Here is a 19,620-nt window from a genome sequence, read left to right on the forward strand (position 1 = left end):
TATTACAGGAAGCAGTTGTGAGATACATGGATGTAACTCGGTTTCAGCGGAGCTGGACTGAACAACCAGCAGCTCAAGAACACACCATATATACATTTGAAAATACCCCTTTCTATCTAAGCTCCTCCTGTTAAGGATGTGGTACCAAATGTGTATTACTGAGAGGAGAGCAGCTGACTCTTGATTAAATTATGAAACCTTCATGTCTAGGCCAGATCCCTCTGATTGTGATGGTTGTTGATTACACATCTTCACAGAAGAACTTTTGAAGCCCTTCTTGGTTTACCTTATTTGTATGCTAATGAAAGTAACGAATTACATTTACTCACGTTACTGTAATTGAGTAGATTTTATGAGTAATTTGTCATTTTTAAAGTAGTTTTTAAAATAGGTAATTTTACTTTTACTCAAGTTCATTTTGACACAAGTAATTTACTTCGCTACAGTGGAAAATTCCCCGTTACTGAGTAAAAAAATATCTGGGAAAAAAAAGCAATTGTCTGAATAAAAAAAATAAATTGGCATGGATGCACCGGCGCACAGATGCTCGCATGTGGAATAACGAGACAGTGATGTCCTCATAAAAAATTATCTACATTTATAACCTAAAGCATATTAATACTGTACTGTTATAGTTAAATAGTACAGTGTTTAGATTTTGTGAGGCGTCTCTACACACAGCCTCGCCTATATTGTGTGAAAGCGTGCATTGGTCCGCGGAGGTCTTCAGTTTTTTTTTGTTAGTTTTTTAGTTATTGTGATCAAAGGAACGTAAATACAATCAGTTCCAGTCATGAATAAAGGAAATAAAGCTTTTACTGTCTCTGCGTTATCAAATATACTGTAAAGCATTACATGCTTGTCAACCTAGAGTTTTGTTTACTGACTTAAAAAATGAGGAAAGAAAATAACATAAAAAATGTATATAATGGAATTTGGGACAGTTGTATAAATGGCTCACATGAGACCTTCTTTAAATCTGTAAACACTATATTAAATTAAAATGGCTGGCCTAAAATAAAAATAATACAAATGTTTTAAGATGTTTATTTGAGTGGGGAATTTATATTGTAATTTTTATAAATCCGATAATTTATTCCAATATTTTAAATGTGTTTTAGATGTGACCAAATGTAATTGTAAGAAATAGGACAAATTATATCATCATATTACATTAAAAAACTATTATCCTTTTTATAGAATTAATTTGTGAGCCTAATATAAATTAATGGGAGAGTAAAAACAGGTGTTGTTGAAAGTAATTTCTTTAAAACCAGTTATAAAGAAAATATAAGGTAACTGCTGAGCACTGTGTGCTCTCCCGGCTGGACGCGTTTTGCAGCGGGGGAGCCCAAGGCTAGGCTGTGCCGGTAGCCACGCCTCCACGGCAAAATCTGGACACTGTGTAATTTAACTGTAACACTGGAGCACTAGAGCAAGTTAAAAATGTAAATAACTGATAATAATCCCAGCAGCCCTGTAACAGATCATCTTAACAGAGCTTCTTAAACTGGCCACCCAGTTAGCCTTGTTTTCCTATTTAATATTATAAATATAATCTCGAAGTCGGCTATTTTTTTTTTACAGTGTTTTGGCGTACCTTCAGTGTCACTTTCACAGTGTTGTCTCCTGGCAAACTCTCATTTGAGATTGTGCTGCTCTTCATCAGGAAGGGTGCTGAGATCAGAGAAGTATCATTTCGCCAGATTTGAACTTGGTTATCTTTGCAGATTTTACGATTAAGCTGTGTTTAACATGTTCTCCTAATAATGATCATTATGGATAAACGTGTTAAGTCCTTCGAGTTATTTAGTTCTACAATACCTGTCTTTCTTTCGTTATATAACTGAACTAGCATTGTCTAACAAGAGTCTTTGTTTGGCTTTATATCTTGCTGTGTTCTGAGTGAAATATGAATATAAAGCGTTATTTACACACAAAAAATAACGGACCGCGCGAGAGAAACCTCTAGCACCCACATGTTTACCAGATGCTCGCGCACGCAAAGGAGAGTCAGATTCTAACGGGGAGTCAAAATTCGGCACACCTGTTATTTAAATTATGATTTAATTACATTTACTTAAATTATATCTTGCGCTTTTCATCCAAACTGTCCACTCAGCTCAAAGCGCCACTTTAAATGCGCGATTTATGCTGATATACAGCTGCTCCAAATACTTTGTGAAAAGCACGTGAAAAGTATTTATAAAAAAACATTTATATACAGTAGTTCTGAAATGAAGACATATCGCGTGAACAGCCCCGGAGATCGGCTCGTTCCACAGCGCTGACACAGGGCAAACAGCCCCGGAGATCGGCTCGTTCCACAGTGCTGACGCCGGGCAAACAGCCCCGGAGATCGGCTCGTTCCACAGCGCTGATCCCAGGGGCCCCAAGCAATTGCGTGGTTTGTGTGGTGGTAAAATCCGCCCCTGTCCACCAGCACCAACCCCCCCTTGTCACCTCAAATACTCCGCCAGCACCAATCACCCCCTGCCCCGTACTATACGTACTATTTAACAAGTTTCAACTACTTTAGAAACTTACACCCGTTTCTGTTACTTTAGGAACATACTATACAACAAGTTTTAACTCCTGGCATTCTTTCAATGAGCTTCAAGAAGTGGTCACCTGAAATGGTTTTCCAACAGTCTTGAAGGAGTTCCCAGAGGTGTTTAGCACTTGTTGGCCCCTTTGCCTTCACTCTGTGGTCCAGCTCACCCCAAACCTTTTCGATTGGGTTCAGGTCCGGTGACTGTGGGGGCCAGGCTATCTGCTGTTCTTGGTCTTCCTTTCCTGGTTCAGTCCTCATGTGTGCCAGTTTCGTTGTAGCGCTTAATGGTTTTTGTGACTGCTCTTGGGGACACATTTAAAGTTTTTGCAATTTCCCGTACTGACTGACCTTCATTTCTTAAAGTAATGATGGTCATTCGTTTTCTTTAGTTAGCTGATTGGTTCTTGCCATAATATGAATTTTAACAGCTGTCCAATAAGATTTTTGCTGTGTAGTAACCTGACTTCTGCACAACACAACTGATGGTCCCAACCCCATTGATAAAGCAAGAAATTCCACTAATTAACCCTGATAAGCCACACCTGTAAACCATTTCAGATGACTACCTCTTGAAGCTCATTAACAGAAAACAAGAGTGTGCAAAGCAGTAATCAGAGCAAAGGGTAGTTTGAAGAAACTAGAATATAAAACATGTTTTTTAAATATATTTATAATTCATAAGACATAATTCCTTCTTCAGCAGAACAGACCAGTTCTCAAGACTGTGGTTTTCTGCACCCTGAGGGAGAAATGACCCTGGGCTCCAGATAACAGATAGAACTGACGCGCATACCTCGGCACACACACACACTGTTACTCAGACTGTCTCAGGCAGACTGAGAGATGGAAAACAGTTTAGTCACTGAGAACACGTTATCATTGTATGGAACAAAAAGACATGAATAATAACCGTCATTAATAGCCGTCATTGATTATGAATAATTTCAATAAACACATTCCATCACAGGTTCTAGAAATTTTTTAGTGTTTTATAAAACGTGGGTTCCCAAACCGTCTTAAAATATTTACCGCTGGTCCATTTAACACAAACAAAAATCGACGGTGTCAATAGTAAAAATATTGTGCTTTTTATCCAGGAAGAAAACAGTTTATTATTTATACACTAGTTTTGACTGGACTAATATGGCGGTGGCGATGCGTTTCACTTTAGCAGGCCAAAAAAACAATGCGGCCTTGAGTTGAACGAATTTGAATTTGACTGGATGTCGAAATAACTAAAACAAAATTTGTTTACACAATATATCAGTTCAGAAAAGAATGACATTTCTGAATAGCATATACATAATTACATCAAGTAAATCCAAAAATAGTAGTATTTATTGATTTTTTAAATGATGGATTATTGCAGGGGTGGGCAATTAATTTTCCCAAGGGGCCACATAAGAAATTGGAACAGTTTTAGAGGACCAAACTAACATACTTAACTTGGTTCTGCCGAATATATACAGTCATATGAAAAAGTTTGGGCACCCCTATTAATCTTAATAATTTTTAGTTCTAAATATTTGGGTGTTTGCAACAGCCATTTCAGTTTGATATATCTAATAGGTTTATTGTACTAACAGAAAATGTGCAATATGCATTAAACCAAAATTTGACCGGTGCAAAAGTATGGGCACCCTAATCATTTTTTTGATTTGAATACTCCTAACTACTTTTTACTGACTTACTGAAGCACAAAATTGGTTTGGTAACCTCATTGAGCTTTGAACTTCAGGAACATAGTAAGGAAACTTAGTCTGTTAACAGATTTTTCCAGTGGTTGATGTTGATATTATGTTTGGTTTTCCAGTTCATGAGGATAACTTTCTTGGCGATGGTTAGCGACACCAGGAGGATTTTATTGTTTTCGGTAGTTGTGTTAGTAGTTGATGTGTCTCCTAATAGGCAGAGTGATGGTGATGGGTGGATATGGATGGTTAGAGCATGGGATAGGAGCGTGATGACTTCTTTCCAGAATTGGTTGACGGGTGTGCAGAGCCATAAAGCATGAATGTAATTATCACTTGTGTTTTGAGTGCAGTTTGTACAGATAGTTGTGAATCCCATTTTGAACATTTTGTGAGTGGTATAGTGGACTCTATGGGTGGTCTTATACTGAATGAGTTGTAAGTTTGTGCTTCTAATCATGTGGTGATTATTATTGCATACTTGAACCCAGAAGTCGGCATCAGGAGTTAGTAACAAGTCTTCTTCCCATTGTTTGATGGGCAGGGTAATTGTGAGGTTTAATTGAGATAATATTTTATATATTTTAGATAATGTTTTTTTAGTAGTATTAATGTTTATAAACTCAGAGATTGGAGGAGGTAGGTCTAATGTACTTTGATTGATTTTTGAATTTATAAGTGATCGTATCTGGTGGTACTGTAAGAATTGAGTTCTCCCGATGTCGTATTTCTGGGTTAGTTGTGGGAGTGACATTAAGGTGTTATTGTGATAGATGTGCTTGAGGTGTGTTATGCCTTTCTCAATCCAAGGTGAGTAGTTTAATGTTTTTTTTTTATTGATGATGAAGTCTGGGTTGTTCCATATGGGGGAATGTGTGGTTGGTGCGATTACAGAATCTTGTGAAATCTTGTGAAATTTCCACCAAGCTGTCAGAGTTGCTGCCACTGTTAGACTGTTAGAAAAATGTCAGTTTATAACTTCCATGCAGATAAACTTACATAAAACATCCCCCAAAAAACACAATGAAAATAGCAGGACTACACTGCTGAAATAAATAAAGGGAACACTTAAACAACACAATGTAACTCCATGTTAACCACACTTCTGTGAAATCAGCCTGTCCAGTTAGGAAGCAACACTGATTGTGAATCAATTTCACCTGCTGTTGTGCAAACGGAACAGACAACAGGTAGAAATGAGAGGCAATTAGCATAACAACCCCTACAAAGGAGTGGTCCCGCAGGTGGTGCCTACTGACCCTTTCTCTGTTCTCATCCTTCTGCGTGATGTTTTGGTCACTTTTGGATTTTGTCAGTTCTCTCACCATAAAGGTAGCATGAGGCAGTGTCTACAACCCACAGAAGTGGCTCAGGTAGTGCAGCTCATCCAGGAGAGCACATCAATGTGAGTTGTGGCAAGAAGGTTTGCTGTGTCTGTCAGCACAGTGTCCAAAGCATGGAGCAGATACCAGGAAATAGGCCAGTACACCAGAAGACATGGAGGGGGGTGTAGGAGGGCAGTGTATATCCAAAGCAGCATTGAAAGCTGCACCAAACCCCACAAGAAAAAAAAAAACCTATCAAACAAAAACCTATACTCGTCACAACGAAAGGTCACAACGAAATGTGCTTGTGTGGTGTCTTCTCTTGAATGATGGTTCTTGAAGAAATGAGACTTAACACACTGTCTTCTATTTTATCAATCAGGTTACGTTTTATTATAACAGAGTTTCAGAAATGACAGTGGAGAGAGACCAAGTTTTCCCGATCCTGAAGGTGTCTCAAAATCTCTCTGCCTCCTCTTTGTTCCAGCAGAGTATTTATACGTTCAGATCAACGCGTATCACATTTCTTTACCATAAACGGACATGTATGTTTTCCAGGCGTGAGTCCAACAATATACAGTAAAACAGATGTGATGGTGTTTTTTCTGCTCTTGGCCCACATTCCACCATCTCTCAGAGGACCCTCACTCCAGACAGACAGACTCCTTATACAATTTCATATGAATACATTTTTACCATTTTAATACACCACACTTGCAATTAAACTAAATAAACCGGCCTTGATCCTTTTGAAAGTTGCACACCTCAGAGCCAGACTGGAGCTCATATCAGTAAAGAACACAATCTTTTTGCCCTGATACATGGTGCTCGGGTGCTCTCTTGACCAACAGAAGCGCTCCTTCTCCTGATATCAGTGAACAATCACAGCCCAAGGTCGCTCTCCTTGCGCCGGCTTGGTGATCAATGTTTGGTGCACTCTTTCCAGCTTCTGTGGTTAAGGGAAGATCTCCTCTCCCATAATCTCTACAAGTAGCTGAGAGATGAAGGTAGATGGTGACTGACCTTTGGACCCTTCTGGAAGTGGACAGCCCTACTGAAAAAAACAGCTCATACCAGCTTAAGCTGTGTTTTGGAACATGGTAGCTGGTTTCTAGCTGGTAACTGGTGTTTAGCTGGTCAGAACATCAAAAACAAGCTTGTAGTTGGTCTGTACCTGGTAACTGGTGTTTAGCTGGTCAGAACATCAAAAACCAGCTTGCAGCTGGTCTGTACCTGGTAACTGGTGTAAAGTTAATCAGAACATCAAAAACAAGCTTGTAGTTGGTCTGTACCTGGTAACTGGTGTAAAGTTGATCAGAACATCAAAAACAAGCTTGTAGTTGGTCTGTACCTGGTAACTGGTGTTTAGCTGGTCAGAACATCAAAAACCAGCTTGCAGCTGGTCTGTACCTGGTAACTGGTGTAAAGTTGATCAGAACATCAAAAACAAGCTTGTAGCTGGTCTGTACCTGGTAACTGGTGTATAGCTGGTCAGAACATCAAAAACCAGCTTGTAGCTGGTCTGTACCTGATAACTGGTGTATAGCTGGTCAGAACATCAAAAACCAGCTTGTAGCTGGTCTGTACCTGGTAACTGGTGTGTAGCTGGTCAGAACATCAAAAACCAGCTTGTAGCTGGTCTGTACCTGGTAACTGGTGTAAAGTTGATCAGAACATCAAAAACCAGCTTGTAGCTGGTCTGTACCTGGTAACTGGTGTAAAGTTGGTCAGAACATCAAAAACCAGCTTGTAGCTGGTCTGTACCTGGTAACTGGTGTATAGCTGGTCAGAACATCTAAAACCAGCTTGTAGCTGGTCTGTACCTGATAACTGGTTCATAGCTGGTCAGAATATCAAGAACAAGCTTGTAGCTGGTCTGTACCTGTTTTAGATGTTCTGACCAGCTAATAACCAGTTACCAGCTAGAAACCAGTTACCAGGTTCCAAAACACAGCTTAAGCTGGTTAAACTGGTCAACCAGCTTGACGAGCTTTAGCTGGTATGAGTTGGTTTTTCCAGTAGGGTAATGACAAGAAGGGTGGGATCTGTTATAAAAACTGGATGAATTACATCAATTATTTCTGATAAGCTAATCTCCTCACACTATAGCTAACCACTACTCAGTCAGAACACCTAAAACCAGCTTGTAGCTGGTTTGCACCTGGTAACTGGTTTCTAACTGGTAACTGGTGAATAGCTGGTCAGAACATCTAATTTAATATAATGTTAAGAATAAAGAAATGGTAAAATTGCTCCTTTATCCTTTTTCCTGTAGCAAGTACCTCTTCTATTTCTTCAGAGGTGTCTATGAACATAACACTTAGTTAAAGAGTTTAAAAGTGTGTACAGTAACATTTACAACACAAATCTAAAACTAAATAATTAATAATCAACTACAATTCATAGTAGTTACTGAATTAAAAGTGGGACTGGACCAGAGTTAAGAATTAATATACTATATATATATATATATATATATATATATATATATATATATATATATATATAGTTTTAATATAATTTAATGTAATTTGTTTTACAAATATACAGTACACTGGTATGTACTACATAAATAGTGGAAAATCCACCTGCATGAAAGCTACCTTTTCCATCAGAAAGTAAAAAGCACATTAAAATAATTACAACCATCATCATCGTCTCTTTTAGCATGAAATGTTTACTTTATTGTAATCACGACTGAAACAAGACATTTCTTCTGTGTCTACAACTGATAAAACTGCGTGTTTACAGAGTAGCACTGTTAGCCCTCACCACCAAACAAGCACAGCATGAACTAATAGTAAAACCAAAACACAGTATCAGTAAAATCAGCTTTTACAAGCCCCAGACTAAAATGTATATTTCAGTTTGGGGCAATTTACTGTTATCTAAGCCTACAAACAGCCATATTTTACACTTAACATGAAATATTTACACATTTAACCTGATCGCTAATGCTAATCGCAAATGCTAATCGCTGCTAGCTTCCGCCTGCTAGCCTACAGCTTTAGCAGTTAAAACAAACACTTTAATTCAACTTATACATCACATATTTACACTTTGGTTGTTTTAATAACCTTTTAACTCTCTTATTAACATTTTAAGCTTCTTACAAAATATAAATACCCACTGATTTACCTGTAATCTGTCTTTTCCGGTGTTACACCATTTTCTGTGACCGTCGGATTCTGTGACCACAGAGAGCGCTATTGCACAGTTTCTGTTCACGGGCACGAGCGCGCTACGTAGACTGCGTAAGCTACACGGACTCGCTTTATTTTCTCCTTCTGCTGCTGTCGGTCCGCCCGACGATGAGAAACGGTGTTTACAGTTTATTTTGTCTATAAATAAAATAAACGATCTTAAACATGAACGTTTCATTATTAATTCTCTACATTTTCACCTTGTATGAAGAAGGCAGGGAGGGAGTAAAAGATTAGATAAAACCTGAGTAACACTGAGTAACTGAGTAACAGAAAACTGAGTAACACTAAGAAAATGTTTACTTTTATCCCATTACTTTTATGTTGGTAGTATTGCAAAACAGAAGAAAATGGATTGATTATCTCATACTTTACACCTGTGCTATCATGCTAAACATACATTAGATAATGTGTATCATATTTAAACTGATATATAATTAATTCAAATGGTAGTTATAATGGCCTTTGGGATGTTAAAAGATAATTACATTTATAAAAGGTTTAGGTTATTTTCATTGTTTTCTGATATTTTGGAGACAAAATGGGCTGAAACATGATGCAACTGTAAATATGTGCCTTTGCCAGGTCCTATCTTAAGCATGAGTTATAAAGTTGTTGTTTTTTTTTTTGTGAAAGTGATGCAATCACTGGGCTTTACTCATACTGACAGCTGGCATCAGAATATGTGACCCTATTCCACCTACATTTAAAACAGTGTAAAACTAACCAAATCTTCTCAGATTACTCACCATCCCTTCACCTTTTCAGCTACACACAACACTTATTACTGGACTTTACCATAATGCTTTATATTAAGGGTCACAGATTCTGACAGCTGGTATCAGAATATGTGACCCTATTCCATCTCCATTTAAAATAGTATAAAACTAACCAAATCTTCTCAGATTACTCACTGTTCCTTCACTTTTTTCAGCTACACACAGCATTTATTACTGGACTTGACCATAATGCTTTAGAATAGGGGTCACATATTCTGATACCAGCTGTCATAATCCGTGACCCCTATTCTAAAGCATTATGGTAAAGTCCAGTAATACATATTTTGTGTAGCTGAAAAGGTAAAGGAATGGTGAGTAATCTGAGAAGATTTGGTTGGTTTTACACTATTTTAAATGGAGATGGAATAGAGTCACATATTCTGATACCAGCTGTCAGAATCTGTGACCCCTGTTCCAAAGCATTATGGTCAAGTCCAGTAATAAATGCTGTGTGTAGCTGAAAAAAGTGAAGGACTAGTGAGTAATATGAGAAGATTTGGTTAGTTTTATAGCTACACACAGCATTTATTACTGGACTTGACCATAATGCTTTGGAACAGGGGTCACAGATTCTGACAGCTGGTATCAGAATATGTGACTCTATTCCATCTCCATTTAAAATAGTGTAAAACCAACCAAATCTTCTCAGATTACTCACCATTCCTTTACCTTTTCAGCTACACAAAATATGTATTACTGGACTTTACCATAATGCTTTAGAATAGGGGTCACGGATTATGACAGCTGGTATCAGAATATGTGACCCCTATTCTAAAGCATTATGGTCAAGTCCAGTAATAAATGCTGTGTGTAGCTGAAAAAAGTGAAGGAACAGTGAGTAATCTGAGAAGATTTGGTTAGTTTTATACTATTTTAAATGGAGATGGAATAGGGTCACATATTCTGATACCAGCTGTCAGAATCTGTGACCCTTAATATAAAGCATTATGGTAAAGTCCAGTAATAAGTGTTGTGTGTAGCTGAAAAGGTGAAGGGATGGTGAGTAATCTGAGAAGATTTGGTTAGTTTTACACTGTTTTAAATGTAGGTGGAATAGGGTCACATATTCTGATGCCAGCTGTCAGTATGAGTAAAACCCAGTGATTGCATCACTTTCACAAAAAAAACAACAACTTTATAACTCATGCTTAAGATAGGACCTGGCAAAGGCACATATTTACAGTTGCATCATGTTTCAGCCCATTTTGTCTCCAAAATATCAGAAAACAATGAAAATAACCTAAACCTTTTATAAATGTAATTATCTTTGAACATCCCAACGGCCATTATAACTACCATTTGAATTAATTATATATCAGTTTAAATATGATACACATTATCTATTGTATGTTTAGCATGATAGCACAGGTGTAAAGTATGAGATAATCAATCCATTTTCTTCTGTTTTGCAATACTACCAACATAAAAGTAATGGGATAAAAGTAAACATTTTCTTAGTGTTACTCAGTTTTCTGTTACTCAGTTACTCAGTGTTACTCAGGTTTTATCTAATCTTTTACTCGCCCCCTGCCTTCTTCATACAAGGTGAAAATGTAGAGAATTAATAATGAAACGTTCATGTTTAAGATCGTTTATTTTATTTATAGACAAAATAAACTGTAAACACCGTTTCTCATCGTCGGGCGGACCGACAGCAGCAGAAGGAGAAAATAAAGCGAGTCCGCGTAACTTACGCAGTCTACGTAGCGCGCTCGTGCCCGTGAACAGAAACTGTGCAATAGCGCTCTCTGTGGTCACAGAATCCGACGGTCACAGAAAATGGTGTAACACCGGTACTATCTGAACTCACTGGAGTTCACTGGAGCTTTTAAACGAATCTTTTTTAGTGAACGGATTCTAATGATTCAGTTCATCTAAAAGTGCTGTGCCCATCACTACTAGTAAGCACAGTGACAGGAGATAGCCAAAAGTGTTATTATTTTAATAATAAGTATTTATGTAAATAGTACTTTTAGTGATAATAACTGTTCCTTAAAAAACCCTAACATATACAGCTCCCGAAACAAACGTTTTTTTTCAGATTTTACTATTCATAGCTAAATGTATACATGTTTGAATAAAATGAACATTTTTATTTTATTCTATAAACTACTGACAACATTTATCCCTAGTTCCAAATAAAAATATTGTCATTTAAATAATTTATTTACAGAACAATGTAGTTAAATAAATGCATGAAAACTATGCAACTAATAATAAATATCATATAAATATCAGGTTTATTCCACCAAATATTGAATTCTTAACTTGTTGAGTTAAAACTTTAGTGTTGTTGTTTCTAAATAAATATGAACTTTCTGATTCTTCTGATCTGAAAGCTCTACATGTTTTTTTTTGGTATTTTGGTAATTTCTCATTTTTTTAAAATAAATGCTGTTCATGACAATATTTTTATTTGGAATTTGGGAGAAATGTTATCAGTATCAGTTATCAGTTTATAGAATAAAATAGCAATGTTCATTTTACTCAAACATATTCAAACATATAGCTATAAATAGTAAAATAAGAAAAACTGATCATTTTGACGTAGCCTTTTTTTCCAGAGCTGTGTATATATTAGGGTTAGTAATAATAACTGTTCCTTAAAAAACCCTAATAAATATGTATATAAGGGTTTGAAGGAACAGTTATTATTACTTATAGTATTAAAATAAATCATTATTTTTATGTGTGACATTAAACATCTTCCAGCCACTGACCAACTGCTCTAACTGATCAACCAGCTGACCTAACTGGTCTTCCAGCCTCGACCAGCTGCTCTAACTGGTCTACCATCTAAACTAGCTGGTCTTCCAGCCTTGACCAGCTGCTCTAACTGGTCTACCATCTAACCTAGCTGGTCTTCCACCCACTGACCAGCTGACCTAACTGGTCTACCCACTGATCTAACTGGTCTTCCAGCCTCGACCAGTTGCTCTAACTGGTCTACCCACTGATCTAGCTGGTCTTCCAGCCTCGACCAGCTGCTCTAACTGGTCTACCATCTAACCTAGCTGGTCTTCCAGCCTCGACCAGCTCCTCTAACTGGTCAACCAGCTGACCTAACTGGTCATCCAGTTGACCTAGCAGGTCTTCCAGCCACTGACCAGCTGACCTAACTGGTCTACCATCTAACCTAGCTGGTCTTCCACCCACTGACCAGCTGACCTAACTGGTCTACCCACTGATCTAACTGGTCTTCCAGCCTTGACCAGCTGCTCTAACTGGTGTACCATCTAACATAGCTGGTCTTCCAGCCTCGACCAGCTGCTCTAACTGGTCTACCATCTAACCTAGCTGGTGTTCCACCCACTGACCAGCTGACCTAACTGGTCTACCAGCTCTAACCAGCTTGTCCAAGATGGTCAACCAGCTAAACCAGCTACATACCAGCTTGACCATCTTAGAATCCAAGCTGGTATGAGCTGGTTTTTCCAGCAGGGAGATCTGGTGCTGTACAACAAGGTGCCTGGCAACAAATTCCATGGTCAACAATAGAAAAAAACAGCAGCACTTGTTGACTGGAGAATTTCCGATTTATTAGAGATACACGCGTTTCGGCCTTTATCAGAGTTAATAATAATAGAATAATAACCTGACACATGATTACAAAACAACCAATGAGAACACTGCAAGCACTGAAGTTCACAGCCAATGAGAGGCTGATTTCACAGGGGAACCACTTCCACCTAAAACTTCTTAAAAGTCCTTCTGAAATTCACAAACACTGTTAGTCATCAATTTTATTAAGAAAAGACTTTTGAGCAAGAACTCACACAGAGGACAAAACACAGCCAAACTGACAATACAGACACATTTCCCCAAAGAATCTCTTTTATCATAAAACCCTCTTTTATTCCTTTAGGACATACACTTTTAAGATTAAAAATCCAAAAGGCTTCCCTCTTTTTTGCTTTGTATTACACCCTCTTTGTGTATTTTATATTTGTTCAATACCCAAAAATGAAAAAGAAAAAATAGAAAGGCCCTTTCCTTTAAAATGTCTTGCCATATGGTTAGATAAACAATTGAGCAATTGTTCTTTAATTCTGTCTTTTAATAGATGTGTATCCCACATATACTTTTCCAAATTGAATTATATAGATTACATTCTTAGTTTTACATGTAATAAAATATTTTATAATAACCAAACCTGTGTGTATTGGAAGATGAAAATGTTTAACTTTCTTAGCATACTGACAATTTATACAATAGCCACACTTAAAGAGTCCAACTGGATTTGTTATTTATATCTATATATCTATCTATCTATCTATATATATATATATATATATATATATATATATATATATATATATATAATGTTTTATCTCCTTATCTGCTGAAAAGATGTTTAAAAAGGTAACACACCTGCCCCCTGTACATAAAGCTTGTGTGTCTGATTTGATTAAACATGTGCTCAACACCCCTAAACCTCTGATTATAGAATCCCCCTTCTCATTAAAATGATAATGTTATGAATTATTCCAAACCCACATCACTAAAGCCAGAGCGGTAGATGCTCTGCTCTGTCACAGGTTTGATGAAGCTGCTCAAATCTCTTGGCTTTTTACAGCTTTAGTTGATTTTACAATAGTGATAGACCAGTTAGTGACCTTTTATGTTGAATTTGTTTAGAGAGTTAATTTAATACTTTATGTAAATGTACTCTGTCCTGTTCTCATGCTGTTGCTACAGACAAAGGAATTGAGTGTCCTTTATCCTAAATATCTAAAATAATATAAACAACATGATATTCACACTTTTGACTTTACACAACACAAGAGAGAGAGAGAGAGAGAGAGAGAGAGAGTGTGTTCCTGATGTGTTTTTCTCTTTTCCAGGTTGGAAGACTGTAATGTCACAGAGGAAAGCTGTGCAGTTCTGGCTGACGTTCTCACATCAGAGAACTCTAAACTGATAGAGCTGAACCTGAGTCTGAATAAACTACAAGATTCAGGAGTGTATTCTCTCTGTTGGAGGCTGAATAGTGATAACTGTAAACTGGAGAAACTGAGGTAAGATTATCATTTATCGGTTGATGACGATCACGCACGCACACACAAACACAAACACACGCATACACATACACTTTTAATAACTTACGCTGTTCTTTGGTGATTTAAAATACATTTAATATTAATAAAATAATAATATTAATGGCACAATCTTTATTAACAATTCAGTCATTTTAATTTATTTTCATGTCGGTGCTCCGATCTCTTGCATGTGGTTAAAGTGATTTCAAGTGCATGCTCAGTTGAATCTATATCAATATTACCTCAGAAAACAATAGTATAAATAGAACAAATCTCAGAATCTATTGATTTGTATTTAGATAAGCACTTAGAACTAAAGTTCGGAAAGCAGATCGCAGTTCTCGAAAGTGGCGCAGTTCTCGCGAGCGTTGGTCACGGCCGCCTAGGAAAACTTAAAGAGTCTGGATTGAGCTCAGAGGAGCTCCGGCACAGACACGAGAGCACCGCTGTTCCTCCTATTACACCTCAATGGAGCCCTGCAGTGAGTTTCAAGCTGTAATTTTACTTCTTTAAAAAGATTAAAAAAATCAAGGAAATCCTACCTAGTGGTGCTTTAAGGGAGAAAATCTATCCAAACCAACCTGGCCCATTGTGTGAAAGTAATTCTGTGGGATAAAGAGACAAAAGTGGAACTTTTTGGAAGGTGTGCATCCTGTTAAATCTTGGGTAAAACTAACACAAATTCAGCAGAAGAACATTATACGTGTCAGACATGATGATGGTGGTAGTATGATGGTCTGCTTTACTGCTTCAGGACCTGTACAATTTTCTGTATTGTTCAATGTTCAAGATCAGGTGTACTTGGATTCTGCAGCAGGACAATGATCCAAACACCAGCAAGTCCACCTCAGAATAACTTGAAATACAAAATAAAGGCTTTGGAGTGGCTTAGTGAAAATCTGAGTGAGATGCTGTGGCTGATCTGAAACAGGCTGTTCATGCTCAAAAACCCTCCATTATGGCTGAATTTAAACAATTCTGCAAAGAAGAGTGGACCAAAATTCCTCCACAGAGATTGTAAGGGCCAGACAGGAACCAGACTTGTGCGGATACAATAAAATAGCTTTATTGAAAATTAGCAGGCAAACAGGAGTAGTCAACGAAACCAGGGTCAATACCAGTAGGACACAGCGTAGAGAAACCATACCATAAACGGGAGACAGTGCAGAGTTCATACACAGGCAGGCAGTATCACAGGGCAAGCAATAATCCAAAATAGTATACATAGTCCAGGTCATGCACGGAAATCCAACACAAGGGAACAGGCAGAAATCGTAGTCGGTAGAAAAGAAAAACAGGATCATACACGGAAATAGACAAGGGCTAGAGAAACGCTTTGTATTGCAGGATAAACCAAACAGATACTCGGCGAGGTGTGAGCGTGAGCATGGTCCTTTTATACTGAGGGAAATAAGAATTTGGGACTTCCTGGTGGTGTCATGTGATGTGTCATGTGATTGGGAGTGAGCGTGGTGTCATGGTGTGGTGCGTTCTGGGTATTGTAGTTAGAGGCTTGGAAAGACAATTGGGTCATGTGATTGGGTGTGGGAGACATAGGAACGCTTTCAGCACTAGACACGACAGTAACCCCCCACCCCCCACCCCCACCCCCAACGGAGCCGGAGCGGAGACGGAACAGGGCCAACCCCGGCGACGACCACCCGGTGGACAGGGAGCACAGGCGGGAGGAACAGGTGGTGTAGCGGAGGTGCCAGACAGACGGGGCCCCCCGGAGCGAGGAACCCGGCGAGTTGGAGCAGAGGCGGTCGGAGGGTGCTTGGGATGTCCACGGGGCCTAGGAGCAGGCTTACCAGGAAAACATGCATGACACTCCGCGAGCAAGGCAGGGTCTAGCACATCCTTGGCAGCCAGCCAACAACGCTCCTCCGGACCATACCCCTCCCAATCGATGAGGTATTGGAGTACACCCCCACATCTGCGTGAGTCCAGCACCTCCCGGAGAGCATATGTAGACAAACCCTCCCCCTTCACAGCCGCGGGTGGAACGTCAGCCAGTGCAGTGTCAGCAAGCGGACCCGGGACCATAGGCTTGAGGAGAGACACATGGAAAGAGTTATTAATACGGTACTGAGGGGGTAACTCCACCTTATACGTGACGTCATTAACTTGAGACAAAATTTTAAGAGGACCAATAAACTTAGGCAGAAGTTTCCTGCAACTACCCTCAAACCTAAAGTCCCGGGTCGATAGCCACACCAATCTCCAGGTTGGTAGTTGGGGCTGTCCCCACGGTGTCTGTCAGCACGCTCCTTGTACACTTGCAGTACCTCAGAGACCTTACGATGCGTGTCCTCCCACACCTGCTCACTGTGCTTCATCCATTCATCCACAGCCGGAACGTCAGTGGACACCACTGTCCATGGAGCTAGAGGAGGCTGAAAACCCAGAACACACTGAAAGGGAGTGAGACCAGAAGTAGCGCTAACCAATGAGTTTTGTGCTATTTCAGCCCAAATAAGGTACTGAGACCAGTCAGTAGGATGTTTGAAGCAGTATGTACGGAGGGATTTCCCGAGTTCCTGATTCACCTTCTTACACTGACCATTACAAGTAGGGTGAAAACCAGAAGTGAGACTGACGTGTACACCCAGATGTTCAAAAAATGCTTTCCAAACTCAGGAAGTGAATTGAGGACCACGATCAGACAAAATATCCTCAGGAATACCAAAATGTCTAAACACGTGTATATATAGCCTGAGCAGTTTGGAAAGCAGTAGGCAGAGCTGGAAACGGAATAAACTTAACCCCTCTAGAGAAACGATCTACAACAGTGAGGACAGTAGTATAACCTTCAGATACAGGCAGATCAGTCACAAAATCGACATCAATATGCGACCATGGATGCTCAGGTACTGGGATAGGGAGTAGCTTACCGGCTGGAAGGGTTTTGGGCGTTTTACATCGTGCACAGACGGAGCAGGAGGTAACGAAAGAATGAACATCAGCACGCAAAGAATCCCACCAGTAGCAGGCAGAGAGAAGCTGTAAAGTGCGTGTGACACCGGGATGGCCGGAGGTTAGAGCAGAATGAGCCCAGGTGATCAGCCTGTCTCGAAACTGGACGGGCACGAACGTTTTACCCTGAGGCCAATCCTCAGAATTGGGTTGACTAACGTTATATTGACGAATTTGTTTGTCTAACTCCCATTGAATAGCTGCGATCTGAACTGAGGGAGAAAGAATGTGTTCAGCCTCCTGAGACTGGGATGTGCTGTCCACAGTGTACAGTAAACCCTGGACATCGCATTAGTATTACGATGACCAGGACGAAACGAAATCGAGAAGTTAAAGCGCGAGAAAAAGAGAGACCAACGAGCTTGTTGAGAATTGAGTCGTTTAGTAGTAAGGAGGTATTCCAAATTCTTGTGATCAGTATACACAGATCAGAGCAGTAAGGGGAGCAGCGATAACACTGAAATTACAGATAAACCGCCTATAGAAATTCGCGAAACCGAGGAGCCGCTGAAGTTCCTTAATAGTCTGGGGAACTGGCCAGCTAGTAAAGGCAGATACCTTATCGTCGTCCGTAAGGACGCCATGGGAACTGATAACGTAGCCGAGAAATGTGACTCTCTGAGTGTGGAACTCACATTTCTCAGCTTTGGCAAAGAGATTGTGTTTACGCAGGCATTGGAGAACCTGGCAGACTTGCTGAACATGCATGGGCAGATCGGGGCAGTAAATCAAAATGTCGTCTATAAAATTGACTACAGAGTGGCCAATTAAATCGCGGAATATATCGTTCATGAACGACTGAAAAACAGCAGGGGCGTTAGCTAGACCGTAACTTATTACGAGATACTCTTAGTGGCCATTGCTCTAGGGCAGCCAGAATAAGTGGAAGCGGGTAAGCAATTTTTTTGGTTATGTTGTTTAAACCACGATAGTCGATGCTGGGTCTCAAACCCCCATCCCTCTTCTTTACAAAGAAGAAACCGGACCCTACAGGGGATTTGGATGGGCGAATGAAACCCTGCGCGAGAGCCTCGCTAACATACTCTTCCATAACCTTCTCTTCGTCACGGGTGAGTGGGTAAACACGAGCTTTATGCAAAATAGCACCCTCCACTAAATCTATAGTGCAGGAGCGAAGCGGAGGTAACTGGGCATTGTTATATTTGCTATAAACATCAGCAAAATCAGAGTACTCAGAGGGAATAACAGGGGAATCTACCTTGTTAGGGCTCTCAACAGTAATGGATTGCAGAGCGATAGAATCTAGAGATAAACAGTTCTCATAACAGAAGGATGACCAGGCAGTGATGTCTCTCAGGCTCCACGAGATGATGGGGACATTTGTCTTAAGCCACGGTGCTCCCAAAACCAGTGGATGTTCAGTGCGTGGGAGCACGAAGGGATAGAGTTCTTCCACATGAAGCGCGCTGGTCTGAAGAGTGAGGGGATGAGTCTGCTGGGTCACAGGTTTGGAACGCACAGTCTTCCCATCAATGGCGTAGATGGAGATGGGTTGAGGGAGTTCTTGCGTGGGAATCGCGTGCTCCTCCACCAGGTCCGTGCTGATAAAGTTCCCCTCCGACCCAGAATCTACAAGTGCTGAGACACAGAACACATCTGTTGGAGTGGTGATAATAACAGGCAACGTGAAACATTTAACTCTATGCTCAGTAACAAGTGTACGTACCACGTTACCTGTCCCAGAGCTGGCGCTTTAGTAGAGTTGGGTCGGAGTTCACAGCCAGCTTTAAGATGACCTGGATCACCAGAGTAGAGGCAGAGGTGAAGGCGAATTCGGCGTTGCCTTTCAGCAGGAGACAGTCTGGCCCTTTTGATGTCCGTGGGTTCAGAGACGGGTGAAGAAGTATTTTCCGGCACTGGATTACCGGACTGGAGTGGATCAGAAGAAACCACAGCAGTATGGCTAACAGCTTTGGGTCTAAGGGACAGGATGTGATCCAGACGGATAGACAAGGAGATAAGCTGATCCAGGGTGAGTGAGTCGTCCTTGCATGCCAGCTCCTTTTAAATCTCAGAGTGCAGACCGTGCGCG

The 19,620-nt window shown here is 39.9% G+C and overlaps 1 protein-coding gene across 2 annotated transcripts in view; it reads left to right on the forward strand.

Moving 5' to 3' along the window:
• The window catches only part of LOC103038098 (ribonuclease inhibitor-like), a 316,182-nt gene that overhangs the window by 114,664 nt on the left and 181,898 nt on the right, over nucleotides 1-19,620 (forward strand). For both annotated transcript variants that reach the window (XM_049463187.1, XM_049463188.1), the window contains exon 9: nucleotides 14,397-14,570. In XM_049463187.1, the coding sequence (XP_049319144.1) occupies nucleotides 14,397-14,570 (174 nt within the window). The remainder of the gene's footprint in view (nucleotides 1-14,396; nucleotides 14,571-19,620) is intronic.

This window comes from Astyanax mexicanus, chromosome 13 (assembly GCF_023375975.1).
Source record: "Astyanax mexicanus isolate ESR-SI-001 chromosome 13, AstMex3_surface, whole genome shotgun sequence".
NCBI lineage: Eukaryota > Metazoa > Chordata > Actinopteri > Characiformes > Acestrorhamphidae > Astyanax > Astyanax mexicanus.